This window comes from Bicyclus anynana, chromosome Z (assembly GCF_947172395.1).
Source record: "Bicyclus anynana chromosome Z, ilBicAnyn1.1, whole genome shotgun sequence".
NCBI lineage: Eukaryota > Metazoa > Arthropoda > Insecta > Lepidoptera > Nymphalidae > Bicyclus > Bicyclus anynana.
The window spans coordinates 11,224,503-11,250,505 of NC_069110.1; the positions used below are offsets into that span (position 1 = coordinate 11,224,503).

Below are 26,003 nucleotides of genomic sequence, written 5' to 3' on the forward strand. Positions count from 1 at the left end.
CTCAAGTTAACGCTCATAATAAGAACTTATAATATCGACACGTAATTTAGCAGTGGCAAACTGGTGTGGAACAAACCGGGTAGCGTTTCAAATTTTCCTCAACAGTGTAGTTCCCAAAACCTATTAAGCTCCAAGATGTTGGTATTTTAATAACTGAGCGCACGTTGGCGGTGCTTCGTAAACTTGAAATTAACTTGGTGCCCACGGGACGGGAGGGATATGCACTCTGCCATGAATACGGCTCCTACTTCTATTGTTACACGCTATAATAAGGTTCTACGTACCTAACTAAATGTACTACATTTTGGGCGCAGACCCCTCCTTCGGGATCAACCCTTATGAAAAGTCTGTATAATAATATACCACTACCACTTCCCTGAGACTTCATCTTTGCTCCTTGAGATTTTCTCTTTGACAAATAACTAATAGATTAAATACATGTTTATAAGGTTAAAATTTTAAAATAATCTAAACAGTTTTTAAATGCTGAGAAATTACAAACAAATTTTTCCACTGAGATAAAATATTGTTTTTTTTTTCTTATTTTAGTCAATATTTATTTTTATGCAATAATACAATTTTTATATATAATTAATTTAAAATTTACGAACGTTACGCCAAAAAACAATTTGAGATTTAATTTTACGATTTTGTCCTTATTACTAATGGTACATAACAATTTTGGCTAGCCGATGGGCATGGCGAATATATAAAATTTCCTTGTTGACTACGGAACCCTAAAAAGTTGGAATAGTAATAAATAGAAAATCTGTCGGAATAATTCATCATGAGGCGGAATCACGCCTGCAGATCAGATGCATATTATCATATCTACACTTTATGGTGGAATTTATGCGTGTTATCATTTTTACGATCGGCCCGCGGTGGAACATCGTAACCTGTCAGATCGTTCGTACATTTGAGGCTCGATTTGTTTATAAAGGGTGGAACGGGTGGGTAACGGTCGAATATTGAAAACTCATGGAAAACTCAATTAATTATTCCATCCGTTATTATTATAATAATTTTTTTTATAATTTTCTATTCAGGATTTTTAGCTTAAATTATTTGTGACGCATTATAAAGTATTTAATTTGACTAATCGTGATACTTTTTTTTCTGTTTTCTGTTTACTTTTGCTTTTTTTTCTTTTCTGTTACTTTTACGCAGTCGGCTTTTTTGTTCCTTTAATAATATTTTTATTGTTCCTTGTAATACGAGTACGTTTAAAATTATAAGCAATGCAAGAATTGTAACACGCCTAATCTAATCCTGAAGCTAGTGAGACATTTAAGAGCAACTTTTTCTATTTAACTATTCACCTCACTACGAACGAAAAACGATAAAATTAAGTAATTTTACATGGTATCCGAACGCTTTGTGAGACATTGCAAATTAGAATTGCTAATCTATATAATTCAGAACACTTTTTCTTACAGATCAGCTAAAACATTTACTCACTGGTTTTAGAATAGGTACTATAGGTATAATAGGTATTCTAATTCCTGATATGTACCTATGTTAATTAAATAAATATTTAAAATAATTTCTTTAAAATAATATTTTTAATGAACTATTTTAATAAAACAATATTACCACCCTTTTGCTTGTTTAATCTGATATATCTATTTATTACGTACATATAAAACAAAACGGCAGAGAACCACCCGCAACATCCCCCAGGCTTTTAGGGGACTATGAAAGCCTTTACCGGATGCCGCCAAGAGCTTGTTTATTTTATTCCTAATCAACTTATTTTGGATTTAAATTTAGAGCTAGTAGGTATCATTTATTAGTAACGTTAGTGATTTTACATGATATTTCAAATCCGATTACACATTGTATATTGTCATTACGAAAAAGATTGTTATTAGAAACCGGATCAAGGAAATCTAAAGTGCTTGCCATTTACCTACGAACAATGTTTGGTAATATAGTCTTATACTAAAAGTGTAGGCAAAGATCTAAAAACTATACGTTTGTAATACAATTACAATTAAACGGGGTTTTTATGCAAGAAACGGCGGTTCTTTTTAATTGAGTTAACCGTGTCATACGAGGTATTCTAATATAATGAAAGCGTGTCATTAGTAAATTTTCTTTATGATTTGTACGGACCCCTCGGATGTCGAGTCAGTCTCGCACTTGATCAGTAAAGTTTGAAAAACGCCTCAAACAATCCTGCAAATTATCAAATTATTTGACAAACACTTAAACACTTAAAGTTAGTTAGTTATAAAAAGTAAAAGGTGAAATATTTCTTTTTTAATTTAAGCCAGTGAAATATGTTTTGTCGTCATCATCATCATCATTATATTATCAGACGATAGAACGTCCACTGTAAGACAATAGGCATTTTGTAGGGGCGTCCAAGTACCGCCCAAGGTCCTGAGCCGCCTGCATCCAACGACTCGCTCGATGTCGTCTGTCCAACACTTACTTCCAGTCAAGTACTTGTAGACTACAAGCCCTTGAACAAAAATTACATGTGAAATGACCCAACGTGAATAACGCTTAGAACTCTGAGCACTATGCCCTCATTTCTGAGCGGTACAGGTGAGTACGCAAGTGAAGAGTAAGGCTTGCGACCCTTATATTTCGACTCCTGCGCTGGAAAAATGTACGGCGTTTTCGGATAAAGTAAAGTGTATACGTGTACAAAACGAATTGCACAAATGCCGTACTGTAATAAATGACCTATTTTGCTTTTGCAATTGTCGACAATTAAAAGTTTGTTCTGACTTCCGGCACTACCATTTTAGTACGGCACTAGGATTTTAGGACATTTATTTTTAATCATCTTTAACACTATAAGCGGTACAATTATAATTAGTCGTAATTCATCATTTGTACCTTGCATTCACTTGCGTACTCACCACTGTACCGCTCAGAAATGACGGCATAGTGTTCAGAGTTATTTTCTGATATAGTAACAGCCTTCTAAGCGTTATTCACGTTGGGTCATTTCACAAGTAACTTTTGTTCAAGGGCTTGTATATTGTAGTCTATCAAGTACTTGATGTAGTCATATGTTTTATAGATAAATATTTTTTATTGAAGTAGCGATTAAAAATCGTGGGGTTTGTGTAATTAGTAGCACGTGCGTTGCAGTGGTTGCCGCTCGGGAACGATTTGGGGACAACATCGTTTCCGGTCAACATCACGCGATTTTCACTGACGCTTCTAATAGGGGTCGTAAACTTTTAACAGAATTATGAATTATTTAATACTGGTTGTTTAAAATATTATAAGCAAGGAAACTTTATATCACCATACAGAAAAGTAAAAAAAAAAATTAAATCTACAATAATATTATAAAGCTGAAGAGTTTGTTTGTTTGTTTGAACGCGCTAATCTCAGGAACTACTGGTTCGATTTGAAAAATTATTTCAGTGTTACATAGCCCATTTATCTATATATTATTCCTACGGAATAATATTCCTACGGAAACGGAAACCACGTAAAACCGCGCGGTGCCAGATAGTTAAGTTATAATTTATCAAAATAAATCTATCTCTATTTTAAGTCAATTAAAAAACTAAAGCAAACTTTACAAGAACTTCTTTAAATTAACTACCATCTGTCGGTAATGACACTATTACCTTCGAAAGGCAGTTTCTATTATAAGAAAAGGACTCGCCCGCTGAGGGTTCCGTATACATTTGTGGGTAAATATTTGCTTTACCTTGATAATTGATTCAGTAACTAAGAGAAGTCTTTATATTTTTAATCTGATTAAAAATGTATAGTTTTAGATTTTTCCCTATTTATGATTCTAGATCAATAGAAAGTTATAAATTTTGATTCCCTTGAGAGTGTTAAAGTGAATGAACGGCTGACTCTTCTTTTTAAATTTAACTAAGATGTTCGTTTTTTTATATACCTATGCTATATGGTGTTACGGTACTTCCACGCATTCTCGAGATAAAGGGTCTTAGTAGATAGATGGACACACAGACAAATCAACAACAAAGTAATACTATAAGGGTTTACTTTTTGAGGTACCTACGGAACCCTAAAAGTACAAAATCATCAAATTTACCAGCTATTTAACTTATTACGTTATCTTGTATGCACATGAAAGCGGATGCAATTGCTTCCAAACATGTCTTTGTCATTAAGAAATTCATGAACTCCGTATTAACCACGACTTAATAAATGTGTTTAAATATATTACTAATGCAGTGGCAAGCCTGAAATTGCCTGTAGAATGTAACCATGCGCTTAGGTAAGACTAAATAGAACTAGCCAATTATTCTGCAGTAGCATACCAAGTACCTACTAGTAAGAGTTTCGCAGGTAGTTAAGCAGTAGAAGACCTTTTTAACCGTCTCCCAAAAATATAGAGGTTCTATGTTCGGATGTATTTGAATGTTTTTATATTACATTTTAATTTTTAGCCCCCGATTTAAAAAGAAGCATGTTATAAGTTTGACCGTGTATCACTCTGTAGCACTGTAGCTCTTAGATTGTAGAACCGAATTCGATGCGATTTTTTCATTTGATAGCTAGGTTACCAACGATGATTTTGAGAAATATTTCATCAAAATCAGTTCAGCCGTTAATGAGATTGTTGATTGTTCATCCCGAGATTTACTCCCCATATCAACACTTGTACATTTTAATTTTTACCCCTGTATATTACCGGGGGGTACAAAATAATATGTATATTATAATAACAACGAAACTAAGTTTTATGAAAATATGTCAACTCATCAAAAAGGTATGGAAGGTGAAAATTTGTATGAATGGATGTTTATTAATCTTTCATGGAGAACTACTAAAAGGCTAAGACTGAAATTTGGACTGGACTGAAACTGAATTTCAACGGACGGACGAACGATGTTGCGGGCATAAAACTTATAGAAACCTATAGAACCAATATTTTATTAAATTAATTAAGTAATATATAGAAACTGAGCAAGTACCATTATGTATTTTAAGTTAGTTTCCAAATAACGCCCTGACCACGACTCTCAATCCCGACAACCCGACAAAGCAAACTTCAAACGACAGCGTGTCAATAAAGCCAATAAACTCGTCGAAACTTCCTTAAGTACCAACCGAACACAATTTATCGATTTGAGACGGCCTATGCTACCCCAAATGTCACTTTACAGCCGATATTGATAGTCGGTGACAGGAACCTTACTGACTTCCCCTGTACCAGCTTTAGCCAGCTACATTTTAGTCATGCAGTATGATATAATCAAAGCAAATTCAATCTTATTCCCCGATAATAAAGGGTAAGCTAGACATTTTATCGGCAAAGTCAACTTTGCACTACAAGCAAACTACGCAACGTCTAAGGAAATATTTTCTTTGATAAAAACATACCTACTGAGGTTTTTCTCGAGCTCGGGCTTACGCGGATTTTCTTGTTCTCTCTTTCAAATGCGGCCTTTTCATAACTGTAGTATAGGGATATTCGCACAAAAGATTCGTTTCTAAATCTAGTTTGATCCAGTTCTATTACTTGGAGTTAAGTCGACTTATGATTTTGTACATCTTTTTTATTTACCTAGAGTAATGTTCTCTAGTTTAACTGCGATCACATTGCAACATTGCAACATATATTGCAGTAAAGTATCTATTTCTATGAAAGTAAATCGAATACTGGTAGTAATTATATCATTATACTATTATAAGTAAGAAAGTAGTTTTTTAGTCTTTAATTTTGGAATTATAATTATAGTCCAGAAAAGTATTTCAACTGATTTCGCCAAGTGTATACCATACTTTATATCTACTTATTTAATAAGTACCTTCACGTTGTGAAAAATATTACCTTAAACGTAATAAAACTGCTCTGCCAAAAATTCAAAACGGAATGCTTCTCCGTCTTAAAAATTTGTTAGGAACACGAATGCGCTCTGCACCTCGCAATAAAACTTTAATACAATTTGCCGGCCGTTGACGACCGCTGCACTTTACGTGCGCCGAGCCGGAAGTGTGTACTTAAACAAGATGGCTGCCGGCCGGTCACGTGACCGCGGATTCACCCCGGCTTCCGGCGCTCATTCACAAACATGTCAAGTGTATTGCGGGTAGTTTGATAATTATCAGCGTCATTACCCCAACCCCAATGTTGTTATGAGTTTTATATTATACTGGTGCATCTGTTATGATTTTAATATCGCACGCCGATGATAGTTTGAGAAAACAATTTCTTTTATAATATTTGCTATATCTATACAATTTTTTAAAGCTGAAGAGTTTGTTTATTTGTGTTCTTGAACGCGCTAAGCTTAAGAACTCATCATCACCTTAACCTTATCCCACTTAAGTGGGGTCGAAAAAATATGTCAATCTTTTCCATTCGTCTCTATTACTCGTCAACTCGTCATCCACTCCTTTTACACACATGTCCTCTTTCACACAATCCAACCATCTCTTCTTTGGCCTTCCTCTCCTCTTATGTCCTTCCACTTGCACATTCAAGCTTTGTTCATTGTGCTAAGCTCAGGAATTACTGGTTCGATTTGAAAAAATCTTTTGAGTGTTAGATAGACCATATATCGATGAAGGTTATTATAATAGTATCTCCGTATTCCACGGGAACGGGAACCACGTGTCAGCTAGTTTTTTACATATGACCGATATTACTTTTCCCCGTCAACTAGTCGGAAAATCTGTGTTAAAAGTGGGTACGATAGTAGTCCAGTGGGTGGGAATTGAAACACGACGTTTAAGTGACGAGTCCGGCCCCTTTGCCGTTTACTACTAATACTAACGGACGCCCGCGACCTCGTCTGCCCTTAGACCTCCTTAATCCGGCCCTGTCGCAAAATCCGTTCTTAGTGGACGTCTAATAACTATAAACTACCACCCTGAAAAATTTCATCTTTGTACGTCGAGCGGTTTTTGAGATTTCGTGATGAATGACATTTCGCATTTCGCAAAAGTTTCACTTCAACAAAATTGTGTCGATAAACTTGGACAAACAGATACGGTTCAATTGACAGGTTAAAACAATGTTGTACAATGTGTTGTGCTTTTAAAAAGTTCCTTAGAGTTGAATATCCTGCGACTGAACTATGTAGTAAGCAAGTTGTTTGAAATGTTTCACGTTGGGTTGACAGTATTTGTACTGTCTCAATAACTAAGACATTTCAACTCACATATATTTCAACAATGCTTTACCATTTATAGTTATTATAACCTCAAAACTACTTAACTGTCTCGCTGGTCCAGTGGCTGGCCTATATGGCTTCCTATTGCGAGGTCCAGGGTTCGATAACTGGGTCGGACGCTTAATATTCATAAGAGAACTAAATGAAAAATTAGTATATTCTAATATCGGAAGATTTATAAGGACAGTTAAAAAAAGTTAGATAAGTCCTTCAATTGCTTATCGCTAAAGCGATAAGGCCGCCTATTGAGCATTCTGTAAATATACTCAGAAGCACAATTATCCGCACACTATACTGTACTCGCGTCATATTAAAGTGGGCTAATAATTGTGCCTCTGAGTATATGTTGTACATTTTCTGTATTCTGTGTAGTGTGGATAAAGCGTATTTTATTTCATTTAATTACAAAAAGAGATATTAAGTGCTAAATCTGTTCTGTGGATACTCCCATAAAATTTTCAACCACCATATCTAAAATTAAAATTTCAAAAACATGACCATGTATTTATTTACTTATGACAAATGTCATCATCATCATTATCAACCCATATTTGGCTCACTACTGAGCTCGAGTCTCCTCTCAGAATGAGAGGGGTTAGGCCAATAGTCCACCACGCTGGCCCAATGCGGATTGGCAGACTTCACACACGCAGAGAATTGAGAAATTTTTCTGGTATGCAGGTTTCCTCACGATGTTTTCCTTCACCGTTTGAGACACGTGATATTTAATTTCTTAAAATGCACACAACTGAAAAGTTGGAGGTGCATGCCCCGACAAATGTGTAGTTGTACTATTAAAATTTTAAAGTTACAGTCTTGAATAATCCGGTTAAATAAACCCGGCATTTTTTAATCCTTACCTACCTACCCAGCTTATCAGCCGATAGACGTCTAATGCTGGACATAGGCCTCTTGCATGGACCTTCACGCACAATAATCTCGAGCCGCCAGCATCCAGCGACTCCCTACAACCCGCTTGATATCGGTCGGTCCACCTAGTGGGGGGTCGACCAACACTGCGCTTATGAAGTTAAAATTTTCAAAACCCTATATCTCAAATGTGTAAATTAAAATTTTGAAGTTTCTGCTTTTGAGAAAACCATACCAACCAACCAACAGCTCTTATACAAAACTAGCAAATGCCACGCAGTTTTACTCGCTTAGTCCTAATGGAAGACAGGGATGAAGTAGGTACCTACTCGTATAACCCATGACACACATAAATAATATGGCAGGTAAAAGAATTTTAAAAATCAGTTTAGTATATCCATAGATTACACCCTACGACCTCTAAAACTCACAAACATTACCCTTTTTATAATACTAGTAACAGTAAAGATAGATTTAAACGTCATTATTTAAAAAATAAAAACACAGAATTACAGAATTTTCATACATTATGTAGAATTGAAGATAAAATTCACACAATATTATGTAGAATTAATTTCGAAGTTCACATCATAACACGTTTATTACCAAGCCAAAATCTTGGAATTACGTAAATGGCAGATGTATAGCTCGTACAAGATTGTCAGGAACCACCACGCGATGTCGCGTTACCAGCCGCAGCGAATAAGGCCGCTTCACACGAAGTCGCGTGATGTGGCTATGAACGTGTTAGAACGAACAAATTTTAACACCGTTTCCTCCCCTTACAATGTAATATGAGTTAGTCGGTTTCTCAAAAATACTAATGTGGAAGGATATATATTTAATTTCATCACCAATATCAGTAACTTGTGCTAATTGGTAGTGTATTGGTCAAACAGGAATATCTTCATCTATATCATTTTATTGTAGGTACTTCTATACCACGTCCCATTTTGCGAAAAAATCCTAATAGGTGAAAATAATCTACGTTCTACGTGTAAAATACTTATACATCAATGCTCGTAACCCACTAAATGCGTCAAATAATACAGTTGTGATAAGTTTGAGCCTGTTAAAAACTACACCGTTTCAAAAGCCAATAATTGCATAAAATTAATCACCGTTACGTCCGGTTCGAATCCCCCTGTCTCCCCTCAAAGGACACAATAAAAAGCCGCCAAAACGCTGTGCGTCTGGCTGTCAGTCCGTCTGTGTCAATCAATTAGACAAGCGTATAGCGCATACCGGTACGCAGCGTCAAATCTCTGGCCACGCCTTATATTGATCAGGCCCGCCCCGTCGTTGTGCTGAAATTCGTGGTGCGCGTTTTGCCCTGTCTACTCTTTCGTGAACTCTCGAGTTAGAATGTACTGTTTATTACTTTTGATAGAATCTTCTGGATGTTCATAACATGCCTACATTAAAAGTTTACTCAACAAAAACGTAGTCACGTCTACACTAACTTACTTGTAGCCTTTCATGACCACATCATCAAATGTTACTCACCCATTTAGATACACGATAGAAAACAATGTTAAAGTATGGAAGTGCGTAAATGTTACTACTGAGATTTGTGTTGATATAATGCTCCTTGAATACTATGTGAATTTTCCGCCGCGCCGTGTCGAACTAGAGCAGAACCAATATTGGTTTTATTACCTACCTACCTAACAAACAATTTAAATGAGGGGCTTTTCTTCAAATCATAAATATTAATATATAATATTTATGAAAAACTAGCGGACGCCCGCGACTTCGTCCGCGTGGAATTAAGTTTTTCATAATCCCACGGGAATCATGGATTTTTCCGGGATGAAAAGTAGCCTATGTGTTAATCCAGAGTAAAAACTGTTTTTATTCCAAATTTCAGCTAAATCGCTTCAGTAGCCGCAGCGTAAAAGAGGAACAAACATACTTACACACTTTCAAAATTACACACACACAAACTTTCGCCTTTATAATATTAGTGTGATAAATACGCTAATATTATAAGATTTTATGGATAAGTTTTTTTTCATTATGCAACTAAGGATTTAAAACAAACTTAACTAACATCATCTCATATAGTATCTTCGATAGTTGTAATAGTATTCACAGATATGACATGACTAATCTATGAATAAAGGAAATCGCCATTAAATAATCTTAATAATTCTCTTTTGCTAAGAACTTTTCAATCTACAAAAAAAAGCTAGAAACAGAGATTACACTGAATAATATTGGTAACTAGCGGACGCCCGCGACTCCCTCCAAGTTTAAGTTAGTTTCTCACAAATTGCGTGGGAACTATGGACTTGTCTGAGATATAAAGTAGCCTTTATGTTGGTCAATAAGTAACTTTAAGTAAGAAAACATCTTGTTAAAATTTATTTAAGTGTATTTATTGATTTATGGTGATTAGGATTATCTTCACAGAACTTCCCATGGTGGTTATTTATTATTAGAGGTTTTTACTCCTATTTACTTATTTGTTTAATTTTATTAATTAGAACCATTAAAACACCTTCTGGGGTACTTTACGCTGAGTGTGCAAAGACGTAGGGTAACTCTGCCGTGTTCGGCAATTTGGCCGTGGTTAAGTGAATAAGGAAGCACCTGCCCTGGTATCTTGCCTTGCTGAGAACATTGGCAATAACAATTAACGCTTAACGGTTATTGTTACAGCCACTCGCTAATGCAACGTATTATTTGGTAGCAGGAATGCTGGCGGGTTCCCTTTTAGGATGGTTGTTTATCGCTCAACTTCACCACCTTTTATCGTATTATGTATAAGCCTATACTATGTAGGTATAAATAATTATAACTTAATTCTCTCCATTTATTTATTTAACCTTTTTTTTCAGTTTTACTATGCTCATGGAACACAGCACATCAATTATATAATTAATAAATCAGAATCTATCTGAATATATGTTATTCTTCACCGACCTGTCACTAATACACTTGATGTACTAAACGTCATACTAATTGTTAACTAATTTTTTTGTCAAACGATCCGTTTGTAAAGGATTTGTTGACGTCATGAAACAGTTGAAATGTAGACCGTCATGGTCGACAGGTGTTTTACCTCGTATTGTCAAAAACATATTTAAAAACTAAAATTTTCATGTATCATGTCTCAAAAAAATATGATTGTTTAAAATCTAGTAGAACGTTATTGATCTATTTAAGAACATTAAAAAAAAGTGTCAACTAGCCTATTACCGCCTTCGGTATACCACCCTTCCAATCACAACGGTCTCAAGCCACTATCATACAGCGGCTCCCTGCAATCCGCTTGATGTCCTCGGTCCAGCTAGGGGGTCGACCAAATCTGCGCTTTCCAGTGCTTGGTCGCCATTTCAACGTTCAACGGATCCCAACGTTCAACGGATCTTCGAGCTATGTGGCCTACCCATTCCCCATAGCCACTTCAGCTTCGCGACTCGTTGAGCTGTGTCAGTGACGTTGATTCGTCTGCGGATCTCCTCGTTTCTGATTCAATCACGCAGAGAAACTCCAAGCATAACTCGCTCCATCAAGGTCCATAGTTAGCGACCAAGTCTCGAATCATCACTGGCAACACGCTCTGTTCGTAAACTTTCGTCTTCAGTCAGTTCGTTTCAGACTAATAAATTGTACCCAAATAAATCTTTTTACAAAGTAATTGTTGTATAAACATTTAATATTTATAGAAACAAAGTAAAATCTTATTTCTCTACGAGTAAATTGTATGCGTACCATCACAAATCAAAGGAAGCGACTGACCTAAATCCGTAGGTACTTCGCGGCCGATCAATCTATCTCGCTCGGAAGGCAATGTTTTCATAGCCACATTGTACGGATAAAAACTAGCTTTAAGTTTAAAAATAATTGATATTTAAGTATTTGTTTGAATAACTTGGAATATTTTTTTTTTAAGTCTAAAAAAAATATTTTTAAAATCCTCTTATCAAAATAATATATACATTTCATTTGATTTATCACACAATCAAGTTTGTTTTTTCAACTTTTCATTTTACCCCCATAAGTGCCCCCCATATTCACGATACATCCCTGTATTTGGGTCATAAGAATTAATATATGTACCAAATTTCAACTGGATTGGTCTAGTACATTCGGAGAAAACAGACAGACATTAAAATGTGCGCTACTGATATTATAAGGGTTCCGTTTTTGTACTACGTACGTATGGAACCCTAAAAAAATATATGAATTAGAAAATCTTGGTAAATCTATACTAATATTATAAAGTTGAAAAGTTTGTTTGTTTGTTTGATTGAACGCGCTAATCTCAGGAACTACTGGTCTGATTTGAAAAATTCTTTCAGTGTTAGATAGCCCATTTATCGAGGAAGGCTATAGGCTATATATTATCCCCATATTTTTACGGGAACGGGAACCACGCGGGTGAAACCACGCGGCGTCAGCTAGTAATATATAATTAGCGTTTGGCCTGGCTTCCTCGATTTTGTATCAGTTTGGTCTCCTAGATTTAGTCTAAACGTAGCCTCCTACATTTTGTCTTTTCTACGGAAGCTTGAATTTTAGTAGTCATGCCATAGAACTATTTAAAAATTAAAAAAAAATTTTAGTACGGTTTATCCTTTTAATGAACAAATACCAAACGATACCTGTAGGAATAAACAGCTTTGTTTGGTTTGAGGTTTTATATTGAGTAGATAACGAAAAGGGAGTAGACCCAATAATCAAAGTTTTATTTGTTACTTAATTACCCTAGTCCAGACTATAAGGTATTGTCAGTGGAAAGATATAATTACAAGACACGCGGCAAAACGTTCAAGTAAATATAGGTTGTAAATACATGTCCGCGTACACACTGTTTATTTTATTAAGTCTCGGAGTGTGAACGTTGCAGCTTGTTGCGGGAAAACACATGACTTATATATCAGATACGTATAGGTTCATACGTATGAGTATACATCGACTAAGAGTGCGACTGCCACACATGCCGCATTTTATGCAGACAGTGCTGAGTTTACACAATCAATTAATCAATCAACAGCCTGTATTCGTCCACTGTTGGACATAGGCCTTTCCGAGAGCGCGCCACCACACACGATCCTCCGCCTTCCTCATCCAGCCACTTCCCACTACCTTCTTGATGTAACCAAAAATAGTCGCTTGAGATGGTAGCTCTCCATCGCCCGGGGATTCTTAGCACCCCCTGCCCCGCCGTGACCAAGACCGCTACCGTAGTCGGGAATAGCAGGACGACCGGGAACTGGGGGCCTTCGTGCCTTCGTTCAACACCTCAGCACTCCAACTGTCAACCTCACCTGCCCGCGGTGCCTTCTGCTAATTAACAAACGAGTTTACACATTTGCTATAAAATGTTTGTCGCCCCTATTGATATTGATTGCTAAAATGAGATACAGATTTCACAATAACATTAGTACATACTTTTTAGGGAATAATAGGATTTTATATATTTATTTATCTTTCTTTTTTATTATTAGGCCGATATAATACATTTTAAAGAAAACGTTGGAATGTGCACAGTTTAAAAAAATGTTATCCTCGCACCTCCTCCCCTACATTTTCACCAGCAACTTAGTAACTAGTAAGTAGTAGTTTTGTAAGTAAATACAAGTTTAATGTTAATTTACAAACCTCGATATGTGCATAAGTTTTTAAAATGATCGTACGCTTCAGTTTCATAATTTTTTTTTTTAATATATTTTTAATGTATTTTTAGATGATCTTACCTTAATGAAAGAAAAATATTTATTGCACTGCAAGGTTTTCATACAAAACAATTATAATAGATTATTTCTAAAAATAGGAATACTTTGATAATTTGTTTCGCAATGTTTAACAAAAATCAGATCTTTATAATCTTAGTGCGCAGAATAGGTTGCGCACAAAAAACGTAACGCTGTCATTTGTTCATCGAATTTTACTGCCCATATTTTTTTCACACTATATATGAAAAACCGATTCTTAAGGAGTAAACTCCAAAAAATACGTATTATACTTGGGCATTGAGGATCTGGTCCGTTGTAAGTAGCTACCTTTTAAAGCCACCACTGCCCTAACTCTCTATTTGGCTACCGTACTTATGGTAGGAGCATGGGTTAAAAACTCTCAGCCTTCATTAAATGAGGTTTGTCTGGCTACCGCAGGCTCTCTTTCTAATGTAGGTGACATGTGGAAGTGCAATACCGCAAATTTCACAGGTCTTTATTTAATTCGCTCTGTTCCTATGTAGTGATAATTCTCATTTTTTTTCATTTTCATTAATGCCAACCCATATGTTGGTATGATCAAAAATTCAATATTTTTTTGTTATAAGTTTGGCAATTTTACAGTTCTCGGGGCATTAAAAATAATATAAATAACTTACTCATAAGGCTTTTCTTCTTTTAATTAATTATTATTTTTAAGGATATATTTTTTATTTTTTTATAGAAGTTTGATATTGAATAACAAACAAGTGATGCTGTTTAATTCATTGTCTAGATAGTTTTACCTATCAGTATAACAGCAATAGTTAGTAGCAGAACACTAGATCACTTATTGGTAGAGCTTTCAAATGAACGCGATTTGATTGAGCCAATTTTTAAAATTACTATCAAAACAAATTACCTCTACTTGATGGTCGAGTGGATAGTTATTTAGTTGCGGATAAAACATGATATCACAATAACTTTCTTTCTATATAATTCTTAGTAAGAGCTGTGACAGCCAAGTGGATATGATATCTGCGTCCGATACCGGAGGGTGTGGGTTCAAATTCGGTCCAGGGCATGCACCTCCAACTTTTCAGTTGTGTGCATTTTAATAAATTAAATATCACGTGTCTCAAATGGTGAAGGAAAACATCGAGAGGAAACCTGCATACCAGAAAATTTTCTTGGCCTAACCTCTCTCTTTCTGAGTGGAGACTCGAGCTTAGCCATGAGCCTAATATGGGTTGATAATGATGATGATGATGATAATTCTTAGTTTGGTTCCGGCGTTGGGCCTACATGAAGTCAACGAATTTTGAATGATAGCAGAAAGTTTTATTAAAACACAAAAGGTACATCTAAACTAAAAAAATAAGCATACATTAAAATAAATTAATTAAGTATATAAAGGGTGTTGCGGAGTATAAAACATAACTTCAAGGTGTTGACAAGTCCATATAGGAGCCGAACTGCATAATATTTTTTTTAACAAAAAAAAATACTAACTTATCTGTACTCGTATATCCATACAAAGTAGTTCAAATAATTCCGACTATCCATGTAACACATGCCTTTATCTATCCTTGCGTTTTAAAATACGTAATCGTAATCGTAAGGCTGTCGATATCGACGAGATATTGCAACTGGCACTACGCACTTCACTTGTAAGCGACGTCATGATATTTTTCAATGAATAAGTTTGGCTAGGTCATAATATAAGATTGCGATATAAGGAACACAATTTAAGATCTATTTATAAAAGAAATTACTCCGAAAATATAATTTTAGAACACATGTTCCTTGAGCATTTTTAATTAATTTTCTATAAAGAATATAACCCTAGAGTTATGGGAAATACTTTCGAGAACCCTGTACAATAAAATAAGAAAAAATTAAAACTAATACTTATCAAAATTTTGCCGCCCTTGATAGGGTGCCCATCACGCTGGCAGTATTCCTGCGTTGAGTTGCGATAGATATTCGTTGAGCGAGAAAGCAACCTGCCCGAGGGTCGACTGTTGCATCCCTCCGTCGTTTGCTGATATCCTTGTGGAGAGTCTAGGCGCTCCTGCCCCACGGACCTAGTGTCTCGATACCGGACGGGAATTCATATTGGACATCGAGACTGTATTTCAGTACCTTTTGACGCTACGGCGCGTCTGCCGCCGCCTCGGCACGTCCGTTGGTCGACACAGCTAATATGTCAGCGTCCCACAACAGCGCACGGCCTATATTGTATTACTAGCTGACACCGCGCGGTTTCACCCGCGTGGTTCCCGTTCCCGTAGGAATACGGGGATAATATATAGCCTCTAGCCTTCCTCGATAAATAGGCTATCTAACACAGTAAGAAAATCGGTCCAGTAGTTCCTGAGATTAGCGCGTTCAATGAAACAAACAAACAAACTCTTCAGCTTTATAATATTAGTATAGATTTTTGAATTTGTAAGCTCATCTATCTTATCGTCATAAGTAACAAGTGATATTAGCTCCACGGGCTGGACTCAACCCTGAGAAGTCGTGAGTTCAATGCCCAGAGGTCCTCAACCTGTGGTCCTTGGACATGGGTCAGAGAGTCCCAGAGATAGAGAAAGAGTTAAATTGATCATAAAAAGGTTGGGAACCATTGCCTCAGCTTACCTCACAAGCTCACCAGCTCGCAATGGAAATAATGTAAATGTCACCTGCGAAACTCCCTTTACTAAAAACAGGAAGCTCTTTAATACTATGTTAGTAGGTGCAAGTTTAAGATTATGATAATGAATGTCATCAGTACTTGAAATAAATTTAACATACTATTCCAATTTGGGTTGACAGTCATGGGATGAAAATGTTTGGGTCGATCTATGAAAATTATTAGAAATATAAAGCTCAATATTTTATAGCGCTAGATTGCGCAAACATCAAACAACATAGTCACGTAGTTATCATTATCAACCCATATTCGGCTCACTCTCAAGCACGAGTCTCCTCTAAGAAAGAGAGGCATTAGGCTAGTCCTCCAAGCTAGCCCAAAGCGAATTGCCAGACTTCACACACGTACAGAATTAAAAAGGTTTTCAGGAATGCAGGTTTTCTTACGATGTTTTTTCATTCACCGTTTGAGACACGTGATATTTAATTTTTTATAATGGATATAACTGCAGACTTGGAGGTGCATGCCCTTAGCCGAATTTGAACCTACGTCCTGCGAAACAAGGGCAGAGTTCGTATCAATCAAATCAAATCAAATCAAAAATCATTTATTTCAAGTAGGCTCAGTTTACAAGCACTTTTGACACGTCAGTTGACTATTTGTAAAGATTCTACCATATCCACTATCATATATCATATATCTACCACATATCTAAGTTACATAGACTTCGAATAACTAGGAAATTATAGAACTAAGCCACAGCTAATATCATAAAGAATAATGATACTTTTCTTATTTTAATTTAACAAAGCGCATCGATATAATATGTTAATACCTACTGGCGCAAATTTTATAGATCCATTTAGCTCCGACATAAAAAGCTCCGATTGAGTGCACCGTAATTATCTATTCACAAATCCAGTTCGCATCCGAGTCTTTTGCAACCCCCTCCAATCCCTCTAAGCCCCAACGACGCCCCTAAACAACTCCTCTCTGAACATTAAATACAATATCTTTAAATTGCTTCTAAGTACCGCCACCCTCATTGGGTATTTTTATCGTCATTACCATAATCTCAGGCTAGTTGTCCCTTTCGCCTTCATATTATACCGTATTTCCTTCTCCCTCTGTAAAAGCTTAAAACTCTACGGTAAGTTTAAGGCTCATTCTCTAGTGATTTAGGTAAGATTACTTCGCAGTTCTTAGGCGCTTTATACATGATTATGCCGCTGTAATTGTCTCGACGCGGTGGAAGACTCGCACGTATCGTTGTTATAACTAAAACTTCCTACCGTGTGAAACAGTTCAGGTGTTTCAAGTGTGCAGACATTATGTGCATTAAATTGTCAGCCGTATTGAAAAGCCACTGTAAATGACTCGAAACCTTCGGTGCGGTATTAATTGTATTTAATTTCTACTCGTATCAATGCTACAAACTTTTGCTTGACGTTTGTATTCAAAACTAGCAGATAAACTCTATTTTAAGAATTTTCATCGTAGTCAAACGTTACTTTTGAGACACTTACTAACCAACTTGCAAAACTAACAACTGGCAGAATGATATCCCAAATAACAAATATAACTTTATGGAGTACTGGCGCACGACCGCGACTTCGTCTGCGTGAAATTCGTTTTTCTAATATGTACATATTTTGTCCTGTCCGGTGTCCCAGCTAGATTTAACCTATTAATAAAGCAAGGATATATTATAGTACTTTTTTGAAATGGTCAATAAACTCTCTATAATATATATTTTCATCTAAGAAGTGCAGGCAACTAACTATTGGAACCTATAAAGAATAACTTTTTTATAAGGTTAGAATTACTATATTTGCTCATAATAAATTCTTTTAACAGCTTTCATGGTTTATTGGAAAATAAGTTAAAATTAAAAATTTTGAAAAAAAGCTCATGTATAATTAGAATAACAACTTTATGCCAGAAATATTTTCCATCATAACATTTAAATAGTGTTGCAATATGTGAGCTGGATCAAAGCAAATTATTTACTTACTGGCATTCAACTGGAAAAAGGCTGCATCGAAATCTGATCCATCCGTTTATAAGATGCCACAGAAAGACTCTCATCTATTTTATCCATCTATCTGTTTATTCTGACTCAACTCTGAAACTGGTCGAACTTCCTCTTTGCAGATTGCTGTTATACAAAGTAGCTTACGTTAATTTTATTTTTTTTGTTACACCAACGTCGTGGTTAACAGTGTACTTACGACTAATGAAAGAATATTTTAACTCCACCTTAAGTTTAAACGTGTTCAGTAAATGTTTATTCACTAAATATTTAATTAGAGAGGTTAATTAATAGTACAAAAATAGTTTATACAGGAATACAATTGTAACAGATTTATATACCGGTAGCTAAATATAACAAACGCCAGTTAAGACATGTTATGCGAGCTACAGACCTACAGTTTTGTTACAATTTAACTGTTCAGTTAAATCTTCAGTGTGTATACAAAACTGGGAACTCTTCAGTTTAACTGTACATTTTTTTCTGGATTTGATTTAAATTTCTGTTATTTAAAACTATAAGTCCGTAGCCCGCATTACATTTAAATATTAGAAAAAAAATATTTAGATCATTAAATAATTGCAAGTAACATTAATTAATTATATTTTAGACAAAATTATGAATTCGGTGAAATACTTAACCATAGTTACAAAACAGTTCATAGTTACAAAACTTTATCATTATCTCAATTATTGAAAGACTGCGATTTATTTTATATAACTGTAATAAACAAAAAACATAAACACAAACATCAAATAAATAAACGAATTTCAATAACAATTGCTAAAAACTTAAAAAGAGATATATGAATGAAGTTACGATACAAAATTAAAGAATATCAGTACAAATCAATTCAGCTTCACAAGATATTTATAAATGCCTTATGTTACAAATAGTTTGATATCTACACACTTGGTGCTACTACTCTAAATTATCGCAAACAAACGTTCAGTATTAAAAGTTTTCAGGGTGGGGGCGGAGGTAGCGCGGGTCGACCCTCCCTTATTTAGTCACGCCATTTAACAGGCGCGGCAAAGGGCTAAGAATTAATTATTTATGCGACTAGGCACGGAATCGCGCGGAAGATGTCACAGTCAACTCTGGACCCTTTGAAATTTTCCACATTTTTCGAGTTGCGAATATGAATTCGACACTTTCATGTTTCGACATTTTGATTAATTAAAATATGAAATTGTGTATTCATCAGCGTGCACAGGGTATTAACTAGAGTAGGCACTATTTACAAATTGTAAACAGAATGGAAAGTTTCTCCTCGAATAGATGGGGCTATTCTGTAACTATGTTTTATTTAACTCGCAAGTGCGAGTTTCACATTCACCGCTATCTCTCTCTATGTCTAACACGATACCACAGAAAGAGAAATATAGAGATTCGTAATGAGTTTTGTGGCTGTATGAATGAATGAAAATCGGTATGTAAATTTCGTTCGAATGAACTTTGAAATTAAAAATATAATAGAAATCATCAATTGTAATTTTTTATAAATTTAAAGTCAACAGTTTATTTGACCATATGGAAAATAACTTCTATATTTTCAACATGAAAGTACCACGTAAAAGGTAATCGTTTACCCTTTACGTAAGGCAATCGTTTACCTTTTACCATAAATTCTGTATTATTTAAACATAATAATAATACATAATATTCACTTACTTGAGTAACTTAGTAATTTTAACAGTTTGGTTCATTAAATATCGTTGAATTATTATGAAAAGTGCGGTATTATTGACTGCACTGATCTATCGATTTTCTATTTGATTTTTGGTTTACATAACTAATAGTTTGTATGTTGAGATTGACCAGCAGGCTAATTCAATATATTTGACGTATGTTTTCGACATATAAGAAATTGAGATTTTATGTAAAAATGTCATCCGTTGCATTTAGTACTGTAAATAATCTTTTAACATAAAAATGGAACCGACTTCAAAGATGTATTTCAGTTATTTAGATTTACTTAACCGATTTTCACGAAAATGAAATGGTCCTTGGTCCGAGAAGAGCCCACAACAAACTCAGCCAAGGTTTATTTATTTTTATTTACCACTATTTTACAAATATTTCAAAGAACTACCTTACTTACCTATAGTAAAAGCTAGAGCTGACAAAGTATTAGCTTTTACAAAATTACTATCGGACCCTAGCAACTTCATTCGCGTTTAATTCCATTTTTTACAAATCCCTCGGGAACCAGACAGACAAACTAACGTTCTAAATAATATTAGTATAGATAAAATGGATGATGGTAGGTTATCACAAGCTCTTAGACTACGTCGTTTAAAGGTAATTTTCTACATGCCCATGACTACATAAGTCTTTCATAAGCTTATTCTAATAAGCACTTGGTCAGTTATTTACTTACCTTGACTTGTGATGTATTTGGTAATATAACGAGTATAATTCAAATACGAATACTTCCAGTTAAAATTTATGGGTAGGTACTGTCATTTACATTAAAGTGAGCCATTATCGTAAGTGAACGAAATTACGTCTGTCGTGTAGAATTCACGCAATAAGCACCCTCGCTTTGTATCCGCGTGCGACATTAAATGTATGTAAAAGCAAATTACACCATTATCATGTACAATTTTACAGACATAAAGATTTCAATTTTCTGCGTTACTGAATTAGAAATGAATATTCCGCAGATGAATCAAAACCATTGACACAGTACAATGTGTCGCGAATCTGAAGTGGCAATGGGGAGGACAAATAGTTCGAAGAGCCGATGGACGTTGGGGTGCCAAAGTGCTTGAAAACGCAATGTTGGTCGACCCCCAACTAGGTAGTGAAGTCCATGCAAGAGGCTTAAGTCCAGAAGTGGACGTGAGTGAAGTCCATCGGCTGTTAAGGATGATGATGAAAGATTTCAATGTTGCTTTTGTTTCTGTCATTAAATAAAATAAATTATTCTCTAAAAAACTTTTAATATCACAACTATAGAAGATATTTTTGCGAGTATAATTTGATCCAGAGTCCCTATTTAGGCGCAGTGCTGTACGGTTTTGAACATTTATATTGACCTGAATTTGACCTGTATTTGATACCCAAATAGAATTTGATTGTCACAAAAGTGGATTTAACTTATTACTTGACATTAGTATATTTTTGTCTTAATAAATTAAGACGAGCGGATGCCTGCGACTTTGTTGGCATGGAAGTCAGGGTAAACTTTACATTACGTATAAAACCCCAGTTAGTTTTTAAGGCCACAAAAAAGTACAGACTTTAAATATAATTTTTATTGCTTCAGTTTGCTAAAATCGTCACAAAATATTAGAGATTATTACAGGAACCATAATATTATCCTTTTTGTAACCCTTCCATTCCCAAAATTTTTCGCCAAAATTTATGAAATTCCTACTTCTTAGAGAAGTGTAGAGTATTTAGTTTATTTTTTTACTTGCCTTACGCATATCCACTTATAGCATGGACTCCACAATATACAAAGTAAAGTTTATATATCGTGTTAAAGTAAATCCAAAAATACCCCTATCGGCTCCTCATCTATAATCGCATATTCAAACGCAAGACAAATTACTAGTCCAAGAAAGCAAATAAAAAACGACTAATGGGAAACAAATATCGAGTGAGGCTAAGTATCAAAAAATGTATTAAAGTTTCATTAATCTTTGTAGGCGTGGCTATTAGCGCTGTTGTTAGTGTAGGTACGTTCAACCGATCGTTTGGTTACTTATTAAGGAACTAATATCGAAACTATGATAATTATAGGTTAATTTAACTACTTGTGACAAGTAAATCAAAATTTTGGTTAAATTAACCACGACAGTTACCTACTATTCTTCTACTAATCGTACTTATTAGTGATATTGTAAAAAAATAACATAAATATAAATAATATTTCTTTAAAAAACAACGTCTAACGTCAATATTAGGTATGAAGTAACTAGCCGCTTAGTTCGCGAGAAAATCGCTGTCTCCTGGGGGTGAAACTCTTTAGGGATGCAATTTTAAAAATTCTTGAATCACATTAATTGTTTTATTTTCCTGATAGTACGAGTACACGTACCGATTTTTACGACTAGAATATCTTGGAAAAAGAACGACTTTGACATAAACTTTCAACCCCTATTTCAGCCTCTTTTGTTTAGAATTTTGCATCAAAAAGTACCTTATGATCTAACTAAATCACTATAAATAATGAAAGTATCCCGACGTTTACAAAAATGCATAAAAATTTAATACAAAAAAAAACAATAAAATAATATAAAAACAGTTAATGGTGCAATTATAATAAATATATATAAAAAAACAGGATTTTTAAAATTAAGCATTCCACATGTTGTAGATGTTATACGATTTACCTTATAATATGATATAATTGCATGCAAAAACATAAATAACTAAGTGAGCCAAGATTTCTTTCCACAGAGCCGAATACTGGAGGATGCATCATTGATGTGCAACTCCTGGTCACCGAGACACAATGTAAGTTATTGCACGTAAAGCATCTATCTAGTGACCTCTCCGACTGCAATATATTACGAGTACGTTGGTAGCTTTGCGAACTTAGTAGGCGTCTATCTTTGGCCAAAGATAATCCATATAATTTATTGTGTTAAAAATCTGCAAAGCGATTTATTTTGCTATTAAAATGGTTTATTTTTATATTAAAAGCATGTCTCTTTAATATATTTAATTCTGCTATTTACATTTTGATTATAAATTGCGCCTTTTGTGTAGAGTTATAACTTATTTCCATTCCAAATTTCAGCGAAATCGGCTCAGCAGGTGCAGTATGATGGAGTTACTTTGCATCAAGTTCAGCGACCTTAAAATACAGAATATAATTAGAAAATTAGTCATGCAAACAACTTTGAAATACAAAATAGCGTCCAAAAAATGATCAATTAACTAACATTCTGTATGCAGTTGTTACTTAATACTCGAAAATAAAGTATGAATGGTAAATGTAAGCAGAACCAATTAGGTCGATGTCTAGTTGAGACCTGACATTTCGTTCCATAGTTAAAAAACGCTTGCCGTAAAAAACCGATAATACCAGACGATGTCGTGATATGTCAGTCCGAGTACAAAGTGATCCCGAAACCAATGGATACTTAATAATAATTGAATTGGAACTATTATTAGGTAGAGTAGGTCGACGTAAATCCAATCGCAAGACGAATAAAATACATTCGTATTGTAGGCCTCCGTTTTAGATTTAATCGTCACTTCAAATTTCGAAGTAAACCGCTTGCCTCATTATTCATATAGCATAGTAGTTTAGTATTTCCTATAAAATATTAAACTACCGAATACTACAATAATCATGAAAATCTGTCACACCATTTCAGAAGTGTTTGGTTACAAATACTGTGACACAAGGATTTTATATAATTATGTACGAGTATGATAGGAGTATTAAATATTGATTTCTTGTATTAGAAATTGGCAAGATACATTTACCATTTACATCAACCTACCACCTATAAATTGATTGATTTTTTGATTGATCGATCGATTGATTGATTGATTGATTGAAAAATGTTTCTCTGAAATATACTTGTAGGACTAAATATGAACACATATTTTGTTCTAATGAAGTAGTTGTTCTTAACAGTCACTAACTCACACTTGGCCATTTTGTTTTAATATAAAAACACGTCGAGACACTTTAATAAGTATTGAATCGTATTTAATTATCAAAATTGACGATAATAAGTATTTTTATTTGCTCTCGAACGAGAGATGATTCGATCCACCTCAGCCTACCCTACGAATTCGTAATCAATGGATAATTGAAAGCCGATTCACGATACGGATGTTACTTTTCCGATAAATCCTTTTCATATTTAACAAATGGGAACGTAATAACCACGTCGTTTTAAAGTTTTTACAAAAAGGATAATAATATTAAATACATGATGATCAATGTAGCAAATTATAAAGTACCAGCAGACCCCACGTGGTTTTACCTGCATAGATCTGATTTCTGTTGGAATACGGGCATAAAATATTAGATGTTACTTGCTGATAATGTTGCTTGCCATTGGTAAAAGAATTTTTCAATTACGTTATGTAATTTCAAACAAAAAAATTAATGTTTTTTCTTTATTATATTAGTATTTCAACATGGACTCGTACTGTAAAAGACAGGTCAGAGTGGAAATATTTAGAAGAGGCCTTTGTCGGAAAACAAGCTGAACGAAAAGAACAACCGTTTGCCGATATTTAACATGGGCAAACTGAAATTTAATCTAGACATATAAACAACCAAAACAGAAATATAGGCTTTTTTATTTTATTTTATTTTATTTAACGTAGAATGTTTTGTAATTCTTCATAAGCTCCTAGAATTCTAAACTAAATTCCGTCTGTAACACGCGAATGAATAACAAATATTTTAATTCTATTACACCCACTTCTCATGCACGTGAACGCATCCTACTCGCATATAATCGCAAAGCCCCCTCGGCTTTTAGTTCTCTATGACACTTGATACCTACATTACGTGGCACAGATGTATCTGGGGATCAGAAGATGTCGCCAGTTAACCCTAAAATGAGAACGTTGATGAGTAATAATAGTAATGGATTATTTCAGTGCTTTAGGGATTGGCCGGGATGCGCCTTTGTTGCTTAGTTTACGGCTTCTACACGCTTGAGTGGTAAATTTGGCAGTCACTTTGTTACGTTCGCGACAGTAAATTAACGGTTTCAGTTTAGTTATTTCTATAATTCCACATGGGCAATTATATGGCTGTTAGGAAATGCTAGCTAGTTTCCAAATTGTATTAATTGTTGGCAATTTTTAGTTGTATTAGATACTAGCAGAAATCGTCAGGAAACCTGCATACTTGAGAATTTTCTAAATTCTCTGCGTGTGTGAAGTCTGCCAATCCGCAATGGGCCAGCAGCTTGTGCTCAGTAGTAAGCCGAATATGGGTAGATAAAGATGATGAAGTGATGATGCAATCTAAATGGAAGCGGGCTGAGACTATCGAGTAGTCTTAAGTAAAATTCTTCAAAAATCAAATCTTACCTTTTTATAATATTAGTTTAGGCTAGAGAATGCCCACGGCTTACATAAGATTTACCTGCGTGGAAACCCTTGATTACATAAGGTTGATGATAAAAATATACTGTGCAGGACTTAATAAGTAATGATTTAAGTGAGTTAGTTTTTAATAAATTAAATTATACGTTAAATTAATTAATCACATCCCTAAATCCGACATATTTTGCTACACACGTGCTCATAAGTACAAGACAAATTCCACTTATTTTACCTCTTATAAATATAAATTAAATAAGTCTTAAAAACGAATGAAAAACAATAATTTAATATTACGTTGAGACTTATTTCAACTTTTACACCCCCGGACAATTTTAAGTGGCGGGGACAATTTGTTTAGCAATTACAATTAGACGGGGGCATGCAGAATCACTTATGAAACACGATGCTAATGATTTGCAAAGGGCGTATAGACAAAGTTGTATTCCCACGGTCCAATACTTACTATTATATTTTTTTTTGCCAGGATAATAAAATATGGATAACTAGATGACGTAGCGCGGTTTCACCCGCGCGTAGGAATATGGGGATAATATATATCCCTATAGCCTTTCTGGATAAATGGGCTTTCTAACACTGAAAGAATTTTTCGAATCGGACCA

At 34.8% G+C, this 26,003-nt stretch overlaps 1 protein-coding gene across 4 annotated transcripts in view; it reads left to right on the forward strand.

Annotated features, from left to right (window-relative positions):
• The window catches only part of LOC112045880 (inhibitory POU protein), a 53,044-nt gene that overhangs the window by 15,260 nt on the left and 11,781 nt on the right, over positions 1-26,003 (forward strand). For 2 of the 4 annotated variants that reach the window (XM_024082252.2, XM_024082254.2), the window contains exon 2: positions 22,756-22,812. The exons of the other annotated variants lie outside the window; for them this stretch is intronic. In XM_024082252.2, the coding sequence (XP_023938020.1) occupies positions 22,756-22,812 (57 nt within the window). The remainder of the gene's footprint in view (positions 1-22,755; positions 22,813-26,003) is intronic. 4 annotated transcript variants of the gene reach the window in all.